General features: G+C 39.8%; 1 protein-coding gene across 10 annotated transcripts in view; it reads left to right on the top strand.

Moving 5' to 3' along the window:
• Positions 1–22,494, top strand: part of NFIA (nuclear factor I A) — a 248,632-nt gene that overhangs the window by 202,278 nt on the left and 23,860 nt on the right. For 7 of the 10 annotated variants that reach the window (XM_084291332.1, XM_084291335.1, XM_084291336.1 and 4 more), the window contains 3 exons: positions 8,516–8,694; positions 11,232–11,397; positions 18,636–18,727. In XM_084291332.1, the coding sequence (XP_084147458.1) occupies positions 8,516–8,694; positions 11,232–11,397; positions 18,636–18,727 (437 nt within the window). The remainder of the gene's footprint in view (positions 1–8,515; positions 8,695–11,231; positions 11,398–18,635; positions 18,728–22,494) is intronic. The other 3 variants (XM_084291338.1, XM_084291334.1, XM_084291333.1) reach the window with 2 other exon arrangements.

Here is a 22,494-nt window from a genome sequence, read left to right as displayed (position 1 = left end):
ATAATATAAAAATAAAGTGCTGCAGGACCAAAGTATTTTACCCATGCTTTTACTGATTCAGTGTTCAGTTTCTTTGCTGTCTTTGATGTTATCCGTGAAGTTAAACTATATGCTTTAAACAGTGCACTGAACTATAATATTTTTATCTCTGCTTTATGCTAAATTCTTCTAGCTTCAGACACACACAAAACGCACATTATTGCTTTAAATATGGAACCCATGTTTAAGCATGAGAGCTCTGGATTTTCAACCTCCTCTATTGACAGAACCATAAATCATGTTAAAGTTAAGTGAATTACTGTAGCGTGGAACTATAGCTTTAACAATGTTTATGTAGTATCAGCTTACCATCTACAGAATGAAAGGGGAAAAAAAACACTGATATTAGAAATGGGAATGTGGAGTCCTATTAACTTAACAGCAATATATCACTCCAAAGTCACAGATTCCATTACCATGCCCTTTTTAGTATCAAAGCAGAATTATATCATCACACACATAAAGGTTGTGGTTTTTAAGAGAATTTACATTTCTATTGTAAACTTATCAACTGCATTTCATTATAAAAAAGACGTGATATATTCTCCTAGCTGTAGTTTTTATCATATATATGTGAATGCATCATGTGTATTAAAAACAATAATAATATGCAAAAGTTGCCAGAATTTGATGTGAAATAGGAATTCTACAAATAGGTTAAATTATTTTTTTTCACCTCAACCTTCCATATTGGAAGAGAGGAATGCTTTCTATAGGTACGATTTTTATTCCTATACCTATGTGATCAGTTCTGCAGTACTGTGATTGCCCAAAGGTAGAAGAATTTTAGCATGTATTAGAAGAATCTGCTCAAAATAGCAAAGTTAACTGGCCCTCTGCCTACACCAGAATGTGAAACCAGCACTCAGTTCAGCTCTACAGGTTTTTGAAAGCAGCTTGTAATACTCACAATCCAGAGTAATACTCACAATAAACCCCGAGCCCAAACACAGCTTTAAGCATATTTTCCTTTTGCTAGGAACTCCGTGGGCAAAATGTCCTTCTGCCTCCCACTTGCTACTGCAAAATCTCTTACAGAGGGAGTATTTCCTGAACAACAGGCCCAGGTGCCTTATACCATTCTGGTCTTCAAAGCAACAAAAAGGGGCTGACAGCCAGCCCTGACTTGGAGTTACCATGGATCTGTTTTTTCAGCAGTGCTTAGCCGCCCACCTGCACTTGACTTCAGGAGCTGAGAGATGAACATTCTGCAATTCAGTCCCTCATCTTGATGTCCAGGGGCAGGAACAGATCTTCCATCCATCACATTTAGGGTATTTGAATCTCTCTTGCATTGGTCAGCTAATTATACTTTGAATATTTCAGCTATGTCTACAGACACAACGTGGAAGTAAGTGTCAGTGATACCTCAGTCTTACCCATGCTCAGAGGGTAAGGCCTATTTTCATTCTCTCTCCTCATGAGTGTTGTCTCTGCAAACATAGGCATGCAAGACAGGATCGGATTGAACTTAGCTTACCCATTGTCCTGATAGACATGTTACTAAAAGACCACTTTGCAGCATTACAGGACTTACACCATGCGTAAGTTTTCCACTGATCTGAATTCCCTTCGAAGGTCTGGTCCTAGACTGGTCAGTCTTACCCTCAGCAGCTCAGTGTGTAAGTAGAGGCAAGTCCTTGCTACACTGAATACAGGATTGCTCTACATGTATCACCCTAAAGTCTATTCCTAATGGGCAGTAAGAAAAATGGGGACTTTCAGAACCTTTGAAAGAGTTACGGGGACACAGCTCCCATTGAAATTGAAAAGCAGTTAATGAATTCTCCCAGGACCTCTGCAAATCCCAGCCCAAGTTTCTTAATTATTTTTTACTTGTTTGGGTAACTGCTTTCATCACAAAAATCTCTGGGCTTAAAGCTATTGTTTTAGGCTTCTATTCTTTACCTCTTGTATTGTATTATACACAGAAGTGTAAGTTCCTTTCAACAAATTTGGATTATTGCCAGATCTCCTTATTAAAAAGTCACTCTTCATATTTCCGATAAACACAGCTGTTTCATGGTGTTTGAAAGCATTTCACATCAGCCAGCATGGTGGCTTAGCCAATTAGTACTCTAATATGGTCAATTTTGAGAATAAGTACCTTTGGGGTACAAAGGGTGGGATACATCTTGCATAATTTGAACTGGCACTTGCATCACTTAAATGCTAGGAGAAAGCTTACAGCATGCAGGGAGTTAAAGCAACCTAGAAGCCTGAAGTAGAAATATCTAGCAGAACAAACTGTTCCATAACATTTCCAGGGAAATGACTTTTAAAAAAATACTTTCTTAATTGTAATGAAGCCAATTATAATGGACTCAAAAACAACCTGATAAAAATGATCCTGTTTCATTATGATTATAATGTTACTATTTCTAGGAAGATTGATCAATGTTTAATGAGCTATTAGTAAACTTAATTATCACTTTATGCGGGAGGTATCTGAGCATTGTGCCCAAGCGAAGCCAATCCACTGTCAGTCTGATCTGATGGACTAGCCCTTGTGCCTGAGAAGGAGCAGTGGTTTTGCTTCCCCAGACCACTGATACCTTGGCCAGGTGAGGAGTGCAGGGTCTTTTCCTGAGTGAGAAAAGAGCGACACGAAATGACCCTTTTAAAGACTTCAGACAACTTTATGAAGAAAGAAATTTCATCCAATCATCTGGGCTTGAAGGGGCTGGCAAGGCTTTTTGGAAGAGGAGCTGGAAGGCGGATGGATCGATACCTCTCTCCCATACGTTGGGGAAATCTGAGCACTGCAGGTGTGACCACAAAGTCCCTTTACCACATCTGTGAGTTCTCCCAGGGAGAAAGGATCTCCTGTGCCTTTAGTAGAACTGTTCTTTTGTTCCAGGGGAAGGGCCTGAGTACTGTATATCTGAAGAAAACCATAAGCTGTTTAAAATCAGCTGATGCTTTATTACCTGATCATTCACTTGAATACAATATATAACTTTGTCTCTTATTCTTTTGCCTTAAACATGAGAAGAACTAACCTAATCAATGAATGTGACAATTTATTAGTTAGTTTGTTATTGGCTACTAGAAGAAGGGGAAAGACAAGACTGAACTTCATAACCAAATGTTAGGATTTAGCTTTCTGAAAAATCCTCTTACTTCTATGCTGCACAACACCACAAACTTATAAAACACCCAAAAAATCCAGTATAGCATGCAACAGCTGTACTGCATAATTACTTGGCCCAATAGCAGTAGTTTTAAAATACTGGTCTATCTGTTGCAGGCCACCATACATTATCATTTCATTTCCAATAAAAAGTATGGGATGTTTCAGATGAGCTTCAATGGAATTAGAATCATGTGTGCTCTGAAATATTTATGCTTGCCTTGAGATGGAAGGATAATTCCTGCCGCCTTGCCCTCCCCCTCCAATAACAGATTTAATAACACCCAGTAGTCCAACTCCTCCATACCTACAGCAGGTAGAAGTGAACTTGTGATTAGGAATAGGAATATTTTCATAGGCAGTAGAACCTGTATTTTATGTCATTTAGTGAGGTCAATAATAAAATATAAATGTCACAGGCTGAAAGACGCCATGAAAAATATGGTTTGGCAGCATGGAGCTGCTTAGCGATACATAAATAATAAGTCAATAAGTAAATAAATAATGGACAAAGACCTGTTTTATCTTCCATTTGAAGATCTCAAAGAATTTACAGTCACTGATTGAGACTTGTAATATCCCATCAGAAACACATAAAGTAGCTGTAGCCCCTTCCTATGTGCAGAAAAACTTGCATCACTCTAGGCATGATTTTCAGAAGCAGAGACTTTATCATTTTTGTTACACATTCCTGTAGTTGTGACTAAAGTGTCTTGACTATGGTTACTTGCCCCTTTTAGAGGTAAATACACTTCAACAAAGAGATTATGCTGTAGTTAAGAAGTAGGTCCGTCAGTTGAACCCATCTAATTTATTTGGGTTGAGTTCTTAGAAGTTTTAGACAGATAGGTAAAATGTTCCCAGGAAATGAGGAATTTTTGAGACTTTCCTTGTAGTCCTTTACTTCTTGGGGATCACATTAGTAAATTTCAAACTTCTCTTCTGAAAAGTAAGCCATAAGATATAGGAATTTCAAATTTACCATTGATTAATAGGCATCATTTAGATGAACCCCTCATGTTTCAGGCTGTAGGGGTGTTTCTTTAACACTCAGTCTGAGCAAGCCCTACCTGAAAGCAGATCAGGTTTTGGTTTTCTGTTTTCTTGTTTCTTGGGATCCTCTCACAGAATTAGATAAAAGCTGATGCCAATAGCCACAATCATAATGCTTTCATGAAATCTCTGATGAGGTTGTGTGAGCCATGGCAATTAAATTAAGATTGCAAAGCTAAATACCTGGCAAATACAGAAGGGCTGGAAAAAAAAAAGAAACAAAACAAAACAAAAAACATTATAGAGATGACTTATGAAGAGTCAGATGGTATAATGGGGAGAGTAGGAAACAAGAGGAAAATGTGGACTTTTGGGGAACACTTTCAGAGGAGCAGGGGAAATAGTAACCTCAATGTGAAGTCTCCTCTACCTCACATCGTTTAATTGATTAAAAATATTTGTGAGGATCCATGAATTTGGAAACATAGCTTTGAAACTATGAACTTGTTTGAAAGGCTATTTTTACACACGCTGAAGTTAGTGACAACAGCCCAGCTATCAGAGTAAAGGTGTACATATAGACCAGCAGTTCTTAGACTTTAGCATTTAATTCCCTTTCTCTAGTATAAGGCAGGCACACTTGCAGTGTTGATCAGTTTAATGGTAGTACATTCTTCCTCTTACCAAGCGTCCCTTCCTACAGCCACTTGACAAATTCAGTATTTCCCAGTCAGAGACTGCAAAAACAGACCTGCTGGAGATCCTTGTTCCACCACTCACTTCTTACATCAATCCATCTACGCTGAGAAAATGAACCCTCAATGTCATTATATGGCACATGCTGATGCCTATTCAGTCTTGTTTCCTTCCCCTGGTCTTTCCAATGATCATCAGGAAGCCCTCTGAGGCTGTGCTGAGGAGCTGGCCAAGACTCAGAAGAGGAACCACTTTCTCCTTCTTGCGGCACCTTACCTTCCTGAATTATTGTTAATAATTCTACATTCATTTTGCTTCTCTCTGTCTTTGGGAATATCACTGAAAAATGCTTTCCACTCTGTTTTCCACCCTGACATGCTGAACAGGTCAAAGGCACCAAAGACTCACTACTTACATACCTACGAAGACTTCTACTTTCTAAATTATCTTGTGCAGAACCATACCTTGGAAAAGTTAAATACAGTGTGGTTTCAGGCCTAGTTTTGAATTTCCGCATGTTCCCTGGGTACAATTTTTTATTCTTTCTTGTTTGATAGAAAATAGTATTTCTATCTCTTTTTTACCCAGCAGAAGAAAGGGAATGAGTTTGTTCCCAGATGTTTACAAAGTACAGGGCAGTTACTTAATGATTTTGTGTCATATTGACAGACCTGATGTTAAAATGATTTTTTTTAATAAATGATAAAAAAATCCTGATATATTTTTTACTTAATTAGATGTTTTCCACAGAAACCTTCCCCTCTCACTTTTATCTTCATCCTTCATCTTTCATTTGGCATAGAAGAAAAGGGGAAATATGAAAGGAGATATGAGGGAAGAGAAGAAAATTTTGTTTTGTATCAAACAAAGAGCAGAAATGTACACTAATGAAAATTTTGTTGTAGTCATCAAAATGCTTACCACCAACTTCTGTTGAATAAATATTCACGGCAAAATATTTTGACAAGCCCTGAAATTACAGTTGCTTCTGGGAGAAGGTGATGATGCATTCATATCTGTAAAGTGGTTATGACATAAGTGTCATTAAAGCAGTTACACCTCAGGGGGTGGTGTGAGTGAGATCAGAGGCTGGCACTTTGGATGGAAACCATCTTACTGAAGGGAAGTGCTTGGCCTGGAGATACCTACCTCCGAGGCAGCACCAGTGGGCTCTCGAGATGCAGGCAGGATGGGCAGTGAAGTCTAGGAGCAGCTCATCTAACCAAAGGCAGTGGTCTACTTCTGGTTGAGAAGAACGGCTCCTTAGACTCCATTATTTCTGCTTAGTTCTCCATTGGTCCTAAGATAATTAGCTTAGATTAGCCCCGTGGTAGATACCTACATTTAACAAGGTGAATTCCACGTTGTTTTTACCCTTAACAGAAAAATTCAAAGTTACAGCATCTCTGGGGCTTGGGGACAGGAAAATAACCTTCATTTCTTCCTTTGATGATTTGGATTCTTTTTCTGAAGAGCTATTAAATATGGTATAATTTAAGGTGCGAACTCTTAACAAAACATGTTTGTCTTAAAGTGAGTAAGAAGTAATTCATTGTGTTTGAAAAAAAAAAAAAAAAAGAAAGAGAGAGATAAGCACAGATGTGCAGACAGGCTGAGCAGGCTGGGCACACAGGTGTTTGCCTTGGCCGTGGAGCAGCTCTGAACATCTCTCTCACGAGGAGCACAGGATGTGCTTCTTCACGTTGCCTTCTCCCGAGTGCAGCACTGTGGGAGGATGTTTCCAGCCCGCACGCCGCAGACCCTAGCTGTTGCAGGACAGGTACGGCCCGTGCTATCAGGAGTTTCACTGGGCACACATCTTCTGTGGTCAGCCAGCTGGAGGCTGTGTGCTCACTTTCGGTTCCTCATCTTTACGCTTTCTCTTCGCAGCATTTTCCTGTTGCACGAGACGCGGCTCACACCGCTCGTTCCTGTGTTTCTCTTTCTGTTTTAAACAGTCTTCAGGGGAGCAGGCTGGGAGGGCTCACGGGGCTAACAGTGTTACGGGGGGGGCTTTCCACAGCAGGGATGAGAGCTTTGCATTCATCCCCTATCGGCATCCCATGCATGAGAGCAGCTCTTTTTGGTGGTGGTGTCAAAGCAATCATTCCTGTGCAGTTGGGGATAAAGAAGTACAGAGAAGTGCTGCCCAGCCAACCCTTAATGAATGTTTATAGGATAATGCAGTAGGATTCCTTGCTGCTGTCTCTGAGGACATGTTTTATCCACATCTTCAGGCTCTGATTTTGCTAATGGTTTAATAATGCTTAGAACAAAATTATAGTAAAGTGTCATGTTATTAAACTGGTGATGAGCAAGACTAAGAAGCAGATTTCAGTTTTTATTTATCTGAGGCTTTTTCATAACATTCATTGTGAAATGAGTGTTTGCTTGTTTATATTTGATTTTGGTTAACTTTCCTGCATCTCTCCAATTTTTCCAGAAGTGCCAAAGGCTTTTGTTTTGCACTTGTATATTTAACTTACTTCAAAGCCGATAAAAGAGTTTCTGTAGGATATTACATGCCTTGTTTAACCTTTATCTAATCGGGTGTGTGTGGTGTACAAGTATAGTAAATGCACGTGGACACCCCTGAAAGACTACAAGGATAGCATGCAAGGGAGCAACAGGGGTACAATGATTGCTGTTTGGTGAGAAATAAGTGATGATTTACAGATGAGTTTGTGCTCAGCCAGATCAATTGGCCATCCTAAAGAAAAAGCAAATTCTCATTTTAGAGGGGAGAGGGAGAATACGTAGCACTGCGAATGGCAGCAGTTGCTACCTCACAGTGACAACTAACAGTAGAAAGTACCCTGAGCTAACAAGGGTCCAGCCCAATCCATCTTGAATGGCAAAGGTGTCACGGAAGGTAGGAGAGCATGAGTCTGTCTTCAGCTGCACTTATAGTACTGCTGGAATCGACTGAGGTAAAATTTATCATTGCCAATGAGCTTGTGTGCATTACACCTTTACACCTTCACTCCAGCACATTTCCAGCTATCTTTTTCACAGCCGGCTCGTTGGCCTATAAATTCACCAAATTAAACACCATCCGTGAATGCAAGCAGGAGGCTTGTTGAAGATTTGAGCCTAACATTATTCAGGAGAAATGTAAATGTAATTTTCAAAACGATCTTGCCACTTTGTGCATGTTCATTAGATGAAAACAGATTACTTAAAATAAATGTTCCTAAACCGAGGTAGAAAAAAACCAACAACAAGGAGTGTTAGTGCATCTTTAAATTACCAGCCATTTATAGTACAATATAAAATGGATTCATATGTGCAAATCCAAGCTACACGAAATGTCAATTAAATCAACCCTAATTTCCCAAATACATTTTTTATTGCCTGATTGATCAGGGCTGCTCTTAAGGTGATGAATAGTTTTTGCTTCACAAAGGCCTGCTGATTCCTTTATACATGTCCACTGAAAACAGAGAAAATCCTTTTAAATGTCTAGCTCCATTTGCTTTCACGATCTAGATGAAGTGAGTGTAGGACACAATGTGGTCTAATATATTAATTGTGAAGATCAGATGTATAAACAATACTGTACAGTTAAAAAAAGACTAAAACTACAGTAGATTTAAACTGTTTTCTTTTCCAAAGGCAAAACTCTATATAACTTCTTTGTTTTCTTTCCTATAGCAAGTCCACATGCAACACCATCGACTCTTCATTTTCCAACATCACCCATTATTCAACAGCCTGGGCCATACTTCTCACACCCAGCAATCCGCTATCATCCTCAGGAGACTCTGAAAGAGTTTGTCCAACTTGTCTGCCCCGACGCTGGTCAGCAGGCTGGACAGGTGGGGTTCCTAAATGTAAGGAAGCTGTTTTTATTTCTTCAGAAGTGTTTGTCCTATGTAAAATTAACCATGGGCTTATGGGATTATTTTAACAGCATGTTGCTCACAGGAACACACCTTGAATAGTGGTTGAAAGGAAAAAAAAATGCTGCTTTTGCAAAAATATTTAAAAAAACAACAAAAACCTCCCCAAAAAACCACTCAACCACATTGTGGTGAAATCAGCTTAAACTGTCAGAGAAGGCAGTGATACAGTGACCTTTTGGGTCCCTCCACAAATGACTTTGCTGCATGCATTGTAACCCTAGTAGAACGAGGGTTAACAAAATATGAAGGCAGAATAATTTTTATTAATTATTTTTGAAGTTCAGGGGAGAGCGGGGGGGAAGGAGCAGGAAAAGGGAGGGTGAGAAACAGATGTTTCAGATCAGCTAAGTTCATTAAAAAAAAAAATACTGCCTTATAGCACTTTAGATCAAGTTGACCAGTACTTGAACTCAAGATGTTAAAAGTACAGTTTATTATGGTTTGTTATTTCTGTAAGCAGTTATCTTTTCCCCTTATCTCTATGAAAAATTAAGCGGAGTTCCAAAGCTTCAAATAACCATTTTCATTTTTTTAATCAAATAAAGTGAATCATATTGCTATTATTGAAATAGCATTCCGGTCAAATACAGAATTTATAAATTTTATGTAAATCATATCTAAAATAATGCTCTGAATATTTCATGAAATGTAATGCCTGTAACTTTTTCCAGCCAATGAAGTAATAACTGGCAAAATTACTGTTTCTTTCCTGACATACATACGATTGAAAGTGTTAATGAGAATTAGTTTAATTATTAGCATCTAATTTATTACACTTATTTAATAAGCTATATTGTCCTCAGTGCTTTCCTTTCCCTAGCAGAAAAACTGGCTCTACTTATTCCAGCCAGTACTGGCTTTGAATAATGTCTGCAATATGTTAGCAGATACATTTATGTCTAGACAACAAATCAATATAGTGCTTTTCTTTTTCCTTGAGTATTCATTTGCTTAATTTATCCCAAACCATTCAGCATTATGAACTGTTAGCACACTCACAATGAACATACAGCAGGGGTCTTCTTGGCAGGAAAAGGACCTAATTGTGAGACAAGATAGTGTTTGAGAGATGTCACTAATATATTAGTTTATTAATGGTACTGGATGTTGGAAAAATAAATATCCCTGAAGGATTGCTTCTTACTGCAAACACTAGTAACTGCAGTCTTTGAAGTCGGTGGGAGTGCTGTTAAGTTAAATGCAGATGAATTTGAGTCTTATTTATGCCCTAAACCATTTTTGCTCTAGCACAAGTGTGATTTGCACCTACACGACTTTAAGGCTTTTTGTCAGTGCCAAAGCAGGTGAAATGAAAATAAGGTCCCAAGTGTTTTCCAGTATGAGTATTTTGTCCCCAGTAATTCAGGCTAATGGAAACCCTAACAGGAATTAAAATATTATTTTCTTTAGCAGTACTTAGAATATGGATCTCTATTTAAAGCTGAGCTTTTATCATCAATGGAAAAGCGAATGCTCGTTGCCAGAAGAACTGCAGTGAGATCAATTTGTAGAGTGCTGTCGAAAGTGATCTCATCATTTTTGTCACTAAAATGGAACACCTGATTCACAGGCTGTCCTATTTTCTCTTTATGATGGCATTTGGCATCTCTCTGTATGGTTTTCAAGTGTCCAGGCTGTATTAAAATGTAAACTTAACAAGTTGGAAGGGGGAAGGGGGCATTGTTTTTTAAGCCTGTTTCTTGAATTAGTGATACTTGAAAATGCTTTTACTCATGGACAGGTTTTTCTGGTGATTAACTGAAAGACAACACCTGTGTAGCTAGGCCTATTCCACCTGTGACTGACCACATCCTGGACTAAATATATGGGGGTATTTTTCCTAATGTGCAAAATGAAGCAGCTCTAAGTTCAGCTGTTTCTCCACAGAATTGTAATGGCAACTAAGCTGAGCTATACCATTGCTAACTGAAAAGGGATGTGGGAGTGTAGTTACTTTAATACATACTCATTCATTTTTCCTGTAATAAGATATCAGCATGACTTTTAAGACCACCAGAAATGCTTATTTTTTCTTTTAATGAGCAGTATCTTTAAGAAATTTACACTCAAGTCCGAGGCACTGATATCCTAAGGGTATAGCAGAGTCACGAATCTGGGACATGCAAGGGATTGAAAATACTGCTTAAACTCTCACTGAGCATGAGTTAGTGGCTGCAGGAAATGTAAAGAATGGTAGAATTTAATCCAGAGCAACCCAGACCAGTTGCAGTAGGATAAATGTTTAAAAATGAGAATTTCTTTAGTTTCACAAGATTCACAGGGCTTGAAACAAAATTCCTTGAAACCAATGGAGAATTAGACACAGCACTTTCTTTGCCACCTCTTTTTTTTTTAAAGTAACTGTAAATATAGTGGACATAGTTTGAAACTGGACTGTTATTACCGGAGGTTCCTAATAGCTGGTTTTTAGTATAATTTTTGTCTGTTTGCTTGTTTTTTGGCAGCCCAATGGTAGCAGCCAAGGCAAGGTGCACAATCCATTCCTTCCTACCCCAATGTTGCCACCACCACCTCCGCCACCAATGGCTAGGCCTGTGCCTCTGCCAGTGCCAGACACAAAACCTCCAACTACATCAACAGAAGGAGGGGCCACCTCTCCCACTTCTCCAAGTAAGTATAGATGCAGCGGGAACCAAGGGCTACCAGCAGTGCACAATGTGCTGCTTCATCGTGTATCTCCTGGTCAGAAATTAGGACTGGATTAGTTCTGAGGACATAGGAGAGCTCTGATCTGTATAGGATTGACAAAATTCTTAGTGTGTTTTATATTAATGAGAGTTAGCCGAAGGTTACAGCTTTATTTATAATTTTGATGGCATTTCACATACCTACGTATAAGAGAAAGCAAGGCCAGTAGCTAAGTTTTGACACAGACCTGGGACCTTTGGGATCTTCTGTGCTGTCATGAGGAGGCAGTTTGGTATCTCAGGACAGGCTTTTGAGGATAGATACTGCATGGACGTGAGACAGATAGCCTCACAGAAAGCATCGCTGCTTATACATACTGGGCTAAACTAACAACCCTTTTGAGTTCTCTTCATTTATAGTTCTTTTGGGAATAAGTCTTCTTAGATTAACCCAGACGTCTTTCCCGTATTACTTGGTTCCCGAGCCCTGCGTTTTGGGCAAGAAGCTATGGTATTTCTTAGGCCCAGGGAGAAAGCTTTCATCCTCTCTCCACCACCCACACGGCTCCCATATGTATTTTGTGTAGCCACAAGTCAAATATACAAATTCCTGGATACACACTTGGGGATACCACTTTGGACTCACTCTGCTGGGAAACAAATGCGATTCAGCTGGGTTTGATGCTTTAAAAAAGTCTGGATGTTCAGGGAGTTAATTGTGAAATGATTTAATGAAGCTATGCTCAAACTGACATTTAAAAACAAAAGGGAAGCTTTCAATGCTTTAATGGCAACTGTAGGGGACTTGTTCCACAGTGAAGGGAGTCCAAATAACATCCACAAACAAAAATCAATCTAATCGAAAGAGCAAATCCCTTTGTGTGCTTTTCAAGCTTATTATTTAAATGCTATATGCAACCGCTGCTTGATGGTCAAAGAGGTATTGGCTATTCAGAACATGTGAAGCTGAAAACTTCTAAATCTTTATATACTGTTCAGGAGATTTGCACAGGTTCCATCGGGCATTTTTAAAATCTGGTAGTTCTTAGAGTTTTGCATTTCCTTCTGCTATGTGAAAGTACACAACTGCAAACTAAGCAAGATGCTCCAGCTTGCTTAGGTATTAAACTGGGTTTTAGTATGAGACAGTCTGGTAAGATTGTGAATGTGATCTTCTAGAATTAGAACTTCTAGAATTGATCAGCAAATTTTTGTTGAACCAAGAAGTTGATTCATTCCCTCCCCTCCACTTCTCTTTCTGACCTAAGCCCAACACTTGTGCTATCAGGAAGTTTTGATGCTTTCTGACGGGAGATACCATCTTTTAAGTCCTATCAATAAGATTCAGCAGTGGAATCTAAAAGGTTAATGTTTAGTCATAGTTATCAGTGAATACAGTCAGCAATGCCTTACTATTTCCTGGTCTTCAGAACTGGGAAAAACGAAACTAGGTCAATGTATATGTGTCATCACAGTTGTGACTCAGTTTACTGGCAGCGTGTGGTATCTAAACGAAAAAAATTCCCAACATCATTTCAGCAGTAATCTTAAGACTTATATTTTGTGATACCGTGATCATGTAAACAAGCTAAATGCGTGTTTGGCCTGATTCTCAGCTGGCATCACACTTGGCATTTGTCCACTGAAGTTAGCAGAACACCACCGATCGGTATCGGCTCCGGCTGGTCACTGTGGCTGAGTGTTCAGCAGACAGCTGCCACATTAATTGGGAATCGAGGTTTCTCAAGAGCAGCTAGTTAATGGTATTTAAACAAAAGATTAGGAAAATAATTACTGTTTGTTAATTAGCTACGCTGATATCTAAACATATAGCTCTGTACATATTCAAGCATGCATCTTCCTTTTGGTAAGAAACAAGGGTTTTGAATAACAGTGAATTGAGTTGTAAAGAAGCATATAATTTAATTTAGGGACAAATTTTACAGAAAAGTAGATTGTAGGGAATGCTTTCTAAGAAAGAAATCACATATATACTAAAGCCAGGGGAAGTGGCTGGCCACATAAAGAGGAAGACAAAGTGAGGTTCCTAGCCTTTCAGAGAAAGTTTACCAGGAGGGTCCACTGGACATCGTTTGGTATGTCAGTCAGTACCAGCCTCCCATTTGTGTCAGTGTTTATTTTTTTCTTAACTAAATATTAGCCTCCAAATAGCAAGTGCAGATTCACCAGAGTTTCATAAAAGCTGCACAAAAAGGTACCTTCCATGGCGACGAACTGCTTGAGTGCACCGTTTCGGGGAGTGTCGCTGGGTTATGGCTGACTGCCCTGCAGAGCTTTAGGATATTGGAAAGTCACTTATGCAACAAAGACAGGAGTGATGTTAGAGTTTGGCCAGACTCTCTCCTTAGCTGTGTGGAGGAGAATGAGCCCCCCTCTTACCCCCCCAAGGAAATGGAGTGAAAGGGGTTGGCATTTGCTCCATTCTCCTTCCCTTTTTTGGTCGAGCAGAAAGCCCTCTGCAGAAACAAAATGCAGTTACGGCCCTACCAAAAATTGGAATATGGCCCTCCTGAGGGGTGCAGGAGCCAGGAGCAGCTGTTCAATACAGCATGGCCTCCTGGGAACAAGAGCTAAAAATCACAACAAGGTGGTTAATGATTCTCAGAGCAATAGTGAAACTCTCCAGCTGTGACATTAACCAAAACATGAACATTAGTGCTGTCCAAGGAAGGAAGAGCCCCTGGAGATGCACCCCGAGGATTTGCCACTACTGGGTGGCCAGGCATGCTCTGGGAGTTGAAAATTTCAGCTGCAGATCCTATCCCTTTGGAAAGCCAGCATTTTGCTCAGTGAGATGACACAATGGAGATGGGATCCATGAAGTTTAGGAGGGTTCATTTTTCCTCCATAAAAAGACCTTTCAATAGAACACATCCTTGATATCAGACACAGCCCCAAAATTGCTATCTTATTTCAGATCTTGTCTCAGTTTTGTTCTGGTGGTAACCCATAACAAACACAAAACAATATTTTTGTCAAACTAGACAGTTTTCTGGGCTTAATATCTCATTGCCCAAAGAAAACACCACCTCCACTACATGCTGGTTGGACTTTATCACTATCATAGCTGAATCTGAGTGTTAGAATCTGTGGCCTTCATTCAGATGCAGAGTCTAAGATATTGTCATCCTGTACACCATCATTTCTAAAAAGCATTTTCTGACTAAATGTTATTTTCTCAGGTTTACAACTCTGCATGGGGGAAAACAGCTATTTTCCCTTGTTGGGCAAGATTGTTATCGGTTAATGTCCTCTTGCACAAAGGATTTTTCGTGTTAAACAGCATTTGTGTCAGGATGAGAAGGATGATCTGGTGGCTGCAATGCTGGATTCATAATCAGATTGGATTTCTCTTGCCTTCTCTGCTATGCATTGACTAAGCACCCTCTGGGCAAGCCATTTCAGCTTTCTGTTCGCTCCTTTCCCCTTCCATAAAATAGAGGGTGATGACTATATCATTTAATTTGTTAGAATTTGCGGTTCTCTCTAAGATACTCAGCTGCAGAGTGCATTGTGGTAGGAACTGCTGTATTGCACCGTGTTCCTCCAGTTAATTCTCTTGCTAAACTGACTTCGAGTCCTCTGAAAAAAAAAAGTACAGCTTTTCCTATCAAGCACATGTACTTGTTGATTTGGTCTATAAAAGAGAGAACTAGTGGTACACTAGATTATTGCTCATCCAGATTATCTTTATCAACCGAAAGTTTTTTATTTTCAATCCAGAACTGATAACTAAAATACTCCTATACTTAATAGATATTATTTCAGGAAAGTATATTTTAAATTAACATTCTGCTACTGCTGACAATTTTAAAATACATGACATTCCAAAACTGTTTGTTTGTCTTGTCTTTCATACAATTTCTTGCCATTTTGGCTAAATATCAAAGCTGTCTGTGTGAGCAAATGTTCTTTCCCTGCCAGCTCCTGTTTTGCTTGTTCCTGAAGTGAAGCATCATAGCAAATTTGTGGCATCACATTCATTTCCTTGGCTATGGGCTATGATGTTGCAAACAACCCTTAGTGAATTCCAGTAGCAGAAAGACTAGGCTGGGCAGGAAGATGTTCCTGTGCAAGCCCAGCGGGCCAGCTGTCAGCTAGTGCAAAGTACTCTAGTTCTATGCAATTCCCATAGAGCAAAGCTGATAAAGATCAGGAGATCTGCCTTAGAGACCTAGCTTCTGTTCCCTTCCATGCTTTGGCTTTTCCTGTTCATAAAAAGGAGCGTGTAGATCCCATGGCAGGTCTAGCATACCTATGTATACTAAAACTTAATGCAAGTAAACTGTAAATTAACATCGTGAGTGGTTTGCACCACCCTAATCTCAGAACAGAGGGCAGAGATCATAAGTGGTAGGACTTCCAGGAATCCCACCCCGATGTCATTCAAGGGTGTATATATGAGGACACTAAGAATTGGCAAGAAACCATGTTGATGATCCTCTGAGCAGTACTTGGTGTTGCTCTCTTTCGGAACAAAGTTTCCTGTGCTGGAACAGGAGTCACTGCTAATATGTATCCCGTGTCAATTTACTATTCTGAGCCAAAATGGCCGGTTACAACCCTCAAACATCTCATGGCATTTTACAGCAAAGTGGGATTAGCATCTTGGGAGAGTCTGGTGTAAAGCCTGCTCTGCACACACACTCCCTGTAGTTTTGGTGCTCTTCACTTCTTGGCTCTAGCAATGCAGTTATATGCCCTTAAGGAAATACCAAGCTGACATCCGAATATTTTCAGAAAGTAAGTTAAACATAGTTTGGAGCATTACGGAAGAAAGGTATACACAGTAATTCACCCAGAAAGGTTTGAGGGGACTTTTGTACAGATTACACAGTTTTTGAAATGCTTCAGAATCTATTTGAACACAGAAGACATTTAAGACAGTGTTCTGATGGTTTCCCTTTGATTTTCTACCAAATATAACAGCATAAGTATCTGCCAACAGGGAACTGTAAACAAGATCTTGAGTTCCTTCCCCTCTGAGTGGAACTTACCTTCTCCAAGGGATTACATGGCCTCTCCACTCATTTTGTTCCCTAAAAGTAGACCAAAAGAACCAAAACTGTCTGAGCTTTTAGTTAATTTTCCCAACTGTAGAAGGAATTTTTATTCTTGTACAACGTAGGGCTCAGTAGTTAAATTAAAAAAAAAAACTCACTATAAAACAGTGCAAAAAAAATCTTTATATGTGATACCAGTAACAGAGATGTATCATTTGCAAATCTGTGGCTTCTTTGAATTATTAAGCAAATGAAGACAGTAAAAAGGCAAGGAGAACATCTCACCAAATCTACTCAGTTCACTTCTTCCTTGATTTGAAGATAGGAATAGCAGCCAACGTAGCTGTTTGTACTCTACTCTGCACGCTGCACTGCAGTTTGTAAAATCATCTTGGAAAGCTCAATTCATGCACTTAAAAATTCCTTTAAATCTTTGTGATGGACAGGTGTTCCTTGCATGATTTTTGCAAGTACTAGCAAAGTGTTTTTGAAAGAAAAGCTCACCTCACCAGAAACAACTGGGAAGATTTCATTCTTAGAAGTTAGGAGTGCCTTATCTCCCCTCAGATCAGAAAGAAATGAAGATATGCAGTTCCTGGGGTGACTTCAGGGGAATGCTGTGTGAGAAAGAGAAGCTGTCTCACTTAATTGTAAGAAAAAGGCATCAGGAATGTTTGTCAGATTCAGATAGAGAGCAAAGGGAAGGATGCACTTCTGCATTCCTGTAGACTTGGGAACTCCTCACCAAAGGATTTTGTGGGATGCAAAAAGTTTGTACGGGCAGGAAAAAAAAAAAAAAAGTTTGCACCAGTGAGAAATCCCTTGCAGGCTGTTAAGTACAGGGCTATCCCTCAGCTGAGAATACTCAGAGAGTAAGAAAGACTATGGAAAAATAAATTATGTGATTATGCATCTGCTTATGGTCCCTGCAAGAGAGAGGATGCTGGATGAGACAGACCATTGGTTTGATTCCATAGTTTTAAGCCAAAGACTCCTCCAGTGTAATGCCTCCTCACCAAACATTTTGCCTTAAGAAAGGCAACAGGCTTCATCTACTCAGACAACTCAGTGTCTTCTCTGACTCTTAACTCACTTTATTTTTCTGTAACGTTGAGGCCTGAACATTATATTTAGCCTGACTGGAATTTGGCAAGTAACTTTCCTTTTAACATTGTTTTTTGTCTCTTCATTGGATAGCTAGATTGTCTGGGGATTTTATTCAGCAGAATGCATTCCCATAAATATATTTAAAATAGACAGAATCACTGTTTGTATTAAGGCATCTATTCAGGTTATTTGAATTTAGATCTGAATGTGCAAAAACTGCACAAAGGTGAAGATTGCAGGGGGGATTCTCAAATGAGAGGAAGACTGAAAATGCATTGAAAGCTTTTGAATTTGGAAGTACGTGGCATTGTGTACGGTTGCAGTGGAGAATATAATGCAACAACAAAATCATTAAAGTACTTCAAGTTTGGAAGTAATCTGGGTTCTTGGCTTGCATTGCATTTAATAGCTTTACATTTATGGGAGCCATTCCAGTTTTTAAAGGCAGCTCCAGCCTTCAGACTGATTGCACTTACCACCCCAGTGAAACTGCAACCCATTAATTTTTTACCGAAAGGATCTTCCTAGTTTGTCAAACACATCAAGTGAACATTTTAGAGAGTGCAGACCACAGCAGTATGAAAAACAAAACTTTGTATTGAGAGGGAATGCTGGATTAGCACGAACTAGGGGTCCAATTCTGTTAATAAACTCCTCGGTACATTTGCTGCTGTACAAATCCCATTAGAGCCAGCAATACCACACGTCCCGGGGTAATAATAGCCAGGGATATGTGCAATACCAGGAGCTATACAGGTCTCTTGTACTGTCTGTCACAGCACCCAGAGGCCTGCAGCAGGTCTCTGAGATGGGGAACGGCACAGAGCAGCTGAGCACCTTTCTCCCAACGCATGGCATTGCCTTGTTGTGCCAGCAGCCAGCTCCCAGCAGCCCAGCTCCCTACACGTCTATACCCCACCACTAGGACCAAGCCTCTCCAGTGTCTAAAACCAAACTCTCGCTCTCTAAAACGTTTTGCACATTTCTATGTTAAACATCTGCTTAGGTGGCTCTGAGACAGTGTGTTTTGGTGTTGTTCGTGTGCAATCTAGTGCCGCTTCCTCAACGCATGTGTCCCTTCCCTTCACAGCCTACTCGACACCCAGCACCTCCCCCGCAAACCGATTCGTCAGTGTTGGACCACGGGATCCAAGCTTTGTAAATATCCCTCAACAGACTCAGGTGGGCCGCTTTCGACTTCTCTGTATGCCTGCAGCCTCTTCTTCTTCAGTGTACTCTAACGTGTCCCTCCGGAGCCAGCTGCATTGCCGCTGTCACTTCACCCACATGGTCTCAGTAACTACAGTGAAATGTCACTTGCAGTTTGTTTGTCTGTTGTGTTTTTTTGGGCTTACGTAGTAATAACGCTGCTTTCATAACTGGAAAGATCTCTCTTGCTTTCTAAGATATTGCTTCTAGTGCACATTTTGTTCCCCTGGGACTGAGTTTTCAGACTTTGACTCCAAGCCGTACCCTAGGCAGTTGCATTTAATTGCAAACGCAAAAGGAGCTGAGAGAGACCCATCAGGTAACAGTGCACCTTAGTCCCCCGCCGAATCCAACGGGAGATTTTGCCAAGGACTTCCACATAAAAAAATAGACTCGAATTCCTGGTTGGCTGCTTGCATGGTGGGTTTTGAGCGAGCAGGCGATTTTGTAATTGCAAGCACATCTGTTTCCCTACACAAAGAGAAAAAAGTCCAGTTGAGGCAGGCCTATAAAGCTGGGTTAACTGAATTCATAGACCTGCTATGGTCGAATCAGAAGCTCAAGTAAACATTTGTGTTTCTTTAGGAGAAGGACAAGGTTTAAATGTGCTTTTTCCAAGCTGTATCAAATTCCCAGGGTCGATTAAGAAAATAGTTGTTGGCAGTTTTGTTAGCAGCTAATTTGAGCCAGATGTTGAAAAAATTAAGTCTATGCTTAATATCACGTTATCATGGGGGAGAAGGTATAAAGAAGTGAGTAGCAGTAGTGTTTTAGGACAACTTTTGTTTGTAGTTTTAAGTGATTGCTTAACTACGTTACAATTCTTTCAAAGGCTAACATCAAGAAATATTTGTAATTTTGTTCTTAGCTGGCTGGGATGACTAAAAAGTAATAATTTAAGTAACTAACAAACTGCAGAGTACTACTTCTAGCTCTTATAAGTTCTTTCAAATCAGTTATATGCATCTGCACAATTAGTGTGCAGATTCCTGGCTGGTGCTTGCCACAGTCCAGTGTATCCATGAAGACGGACTCTTCTTCATGACAGCTCCAGCACCTATGCTGTCAGTGAAACACACACATCACTCATTACCAAAGATTTTCAGTTTACCGGGCAGCAGCCAGATGCCTGTGAACACAATGTGTTTTCTTGCTATCTGTTCTTTGTGTACAATTTGTTAGGGGCTTTAGTTTATAGCTCTGTCGACAGCACAGGTTAAACTGCATCGGATCTCAAACCTTCTCTGCATTAAATAGGGTCACAGAAAGTACACCAGCGGCGCAGAGCAGGGTTTTAACTCATCAGGTTCTGATTTTTTTTTTTACACATTAACAAAATGCAACCTGCACCCCCACTTTTCAGGCCTCTTCCTTTATTTGGTTCATTTACGTGACAAGTTTTAATGTGCCTTCACATTTAAATCATATTTCTCCAGTCATCATGGAAACAACTGAAATGCACACAAATACACTGAAAGCAGGAAACGGGAATGTTAAGGTATACTGTTAAAGTCCTTAAGCATTTGGTCTTTTTCTTCATAGCTCAGGAAACTTGAAACCCTTTGGAGAATGCTACATTACCTTTTCCAAAAGACTTGAAAAACAACTAGTTGGTAAATTGATTATGTAGTAAGACACAACAGTATTAAGTCTCCAAAATATTCTAAACTTATTTGCATCCTGCAGCCTAGGTTTCCCAGATAAGTTTGTTGACTGTAAACTTTTATCCTCCTTATTTATGACTTAAATCATTTTAAAGTGCTCTAGCCTTACTTTAAGTGCTTCTATGTAATGCAGTGTAGTGAATAACAATGCTGTACAGTGAAAAACAATACTGGAGCATGGCTTTCAATTAAAGTCAAACATGCTGCAGTGGGTAAGGAGACTGACTTCCAGTCTCTGACTCCAGCTGCATCTCCGTGCTTCTATACATCATTACACCACCACAACCCACTTGATACTAAATATATAATTTATCAGTAAAGCTCACTACTTATTCATGAAACAACTCTGAAGTTGACCATGTTTTAAATCATAGGAGTGAGGTAAAAATACGAACTGCAATGATTTGGGATTTACTTAGCATTCCTCTAAACAAAGACGTGCTTTTGTAATTTTTTTGCAGGACATTAGTGTATAAATTAGGAGGATCACTTAGGATATTTTCAAAATGAAAATATAAAAACAAATAAGACTGTGTTATTAAAAGCAGCTGGGATGGCTGCTTTCCATCAGGATTTTTATAGCACATTCAGACTCGGGATAAGATATGGGTCCTGAGGACCACGAACAGTCAGGACACACGGCTTCCTTAGACAAGAGGAAGCAGTGAACACTGAAGGCTTCTGAAAATCAAGCTGGTAGCTAAAATATAAGGGTTAAACAACTCCTTACTGCTGCAATCAAAAAAAAAAAAAAAAGACTGTCTTTTTTTTTATGATCAGCGATTTGGTTGCTCTGATTTTCTCTTTCAGTTGGTAGGTCATTTGACTACAGGCACCAGTTATACGTTGTGGTTATTAGACTTAAAGTGCTGCAAAGGCGCGTCTGTGCGCGGGGATGTGGCAGTGGCGTTGTGCAGAAGTCCCATTTCCCATACATGGGCATTCGCGGGCTTTCACAGAACATTGGAATAAAATCGCAGACAAATGTACAACAGCATGGCAGGGTTTGAGCAAGGATCGTTCTGTCCTGTGCTGTTTTTAAACAACCCAAACCAGTACATGCCTTTCTTAATGGGCATTATAAAAATTAGCAGTAGACATTTCCATTAGAAGCATGTCCTAATTTATGTCAGATTGCTTCAAACATAATCCCTTAAAGGAATTTTTTACCATTTATATAATATTTTACTTAGAGAAAGGCTGTATCAACAAATGTTGTAGCCAGACTACATCTTCGTGACACAGGAGACCAGGAAATAAACTGATTTAAGTCAGTAGTTCTGATTCAGTAATGAAAGCCCCAAAAGGGCTGTTGGGTTTGCCAGTTCTTAGCCACTTCAAAACTTTTCAGTTGGTTTGCTTTTTCAGATGCTGCCTTTGCTCACCCGCTCTGTCACTCTGCCGCTCCGGTGGCTCACCACATAATTGTCCTATCTGGGGGGTTGTTTGAATCTGAATTTCTGTTTGAGCTATTAGAAGAAACACTTGACTTGGCATCCTCCGTGTATGTTGACATAAAGGCACAGGTGTTGTAACCTTTGCTTGATAAATCATTTACTTTTGCTACTTGACTTGCAAGCAATATGGGGGCATCAGCTTTTTAACTGCCTTTTCCATATGCAAATCAGAAATACAGTATGCCCGGGGTACACAGGCTTTAGTTTCAAAAGCAAACTGGTCTAGATGCCTCATGACTAAGTAATAGATCTGCCTCTCGTATTGCCAGGGACTTGTAATAAGGAGAGCAGTAGAGGAATGGGAAAGTACCATCACATTAATTAGGGACTAACCTATCAGTATCAACAACACTAATAGAGAATAAAGGGGTCCGAGTTTGTTGTTTTTCTTTTTTTCCCTAACCAAGCGATAAAAGCAATTGTGTAACACAGGATACGTGCTCACAGCTTGCGCAGCAAGTAACACTAAACTAGAAACCTGCTCTTGGTAACTGGTTTGTGCTGTCACTCGCTGCTCTAAACGGCGCTGGTCAATCTCTAATGCCCTCACTTTGTACTATGAAATTCCTCTAGGGATTATAAGTACTCTGTGTGCTGCAGCTCCACTTCCACTAAACAT

The sequence above is a fragment of the Netta rufina genome, assembly GCF_964035555.1.
Source record: "Netta rufina genome assembly, chromosome: 8".
In the NCBI taxonomy this organism is placed as follows: Eukaryota; Metazoa; Chordata; class Aves; order Anseriformes; family Anatidae; genus Netta; species Netta rufina.
Note: the sequence above shows the minus strand (reverse complement) of the source record. Positions and strands in the feature narration are given on the sequence as shown.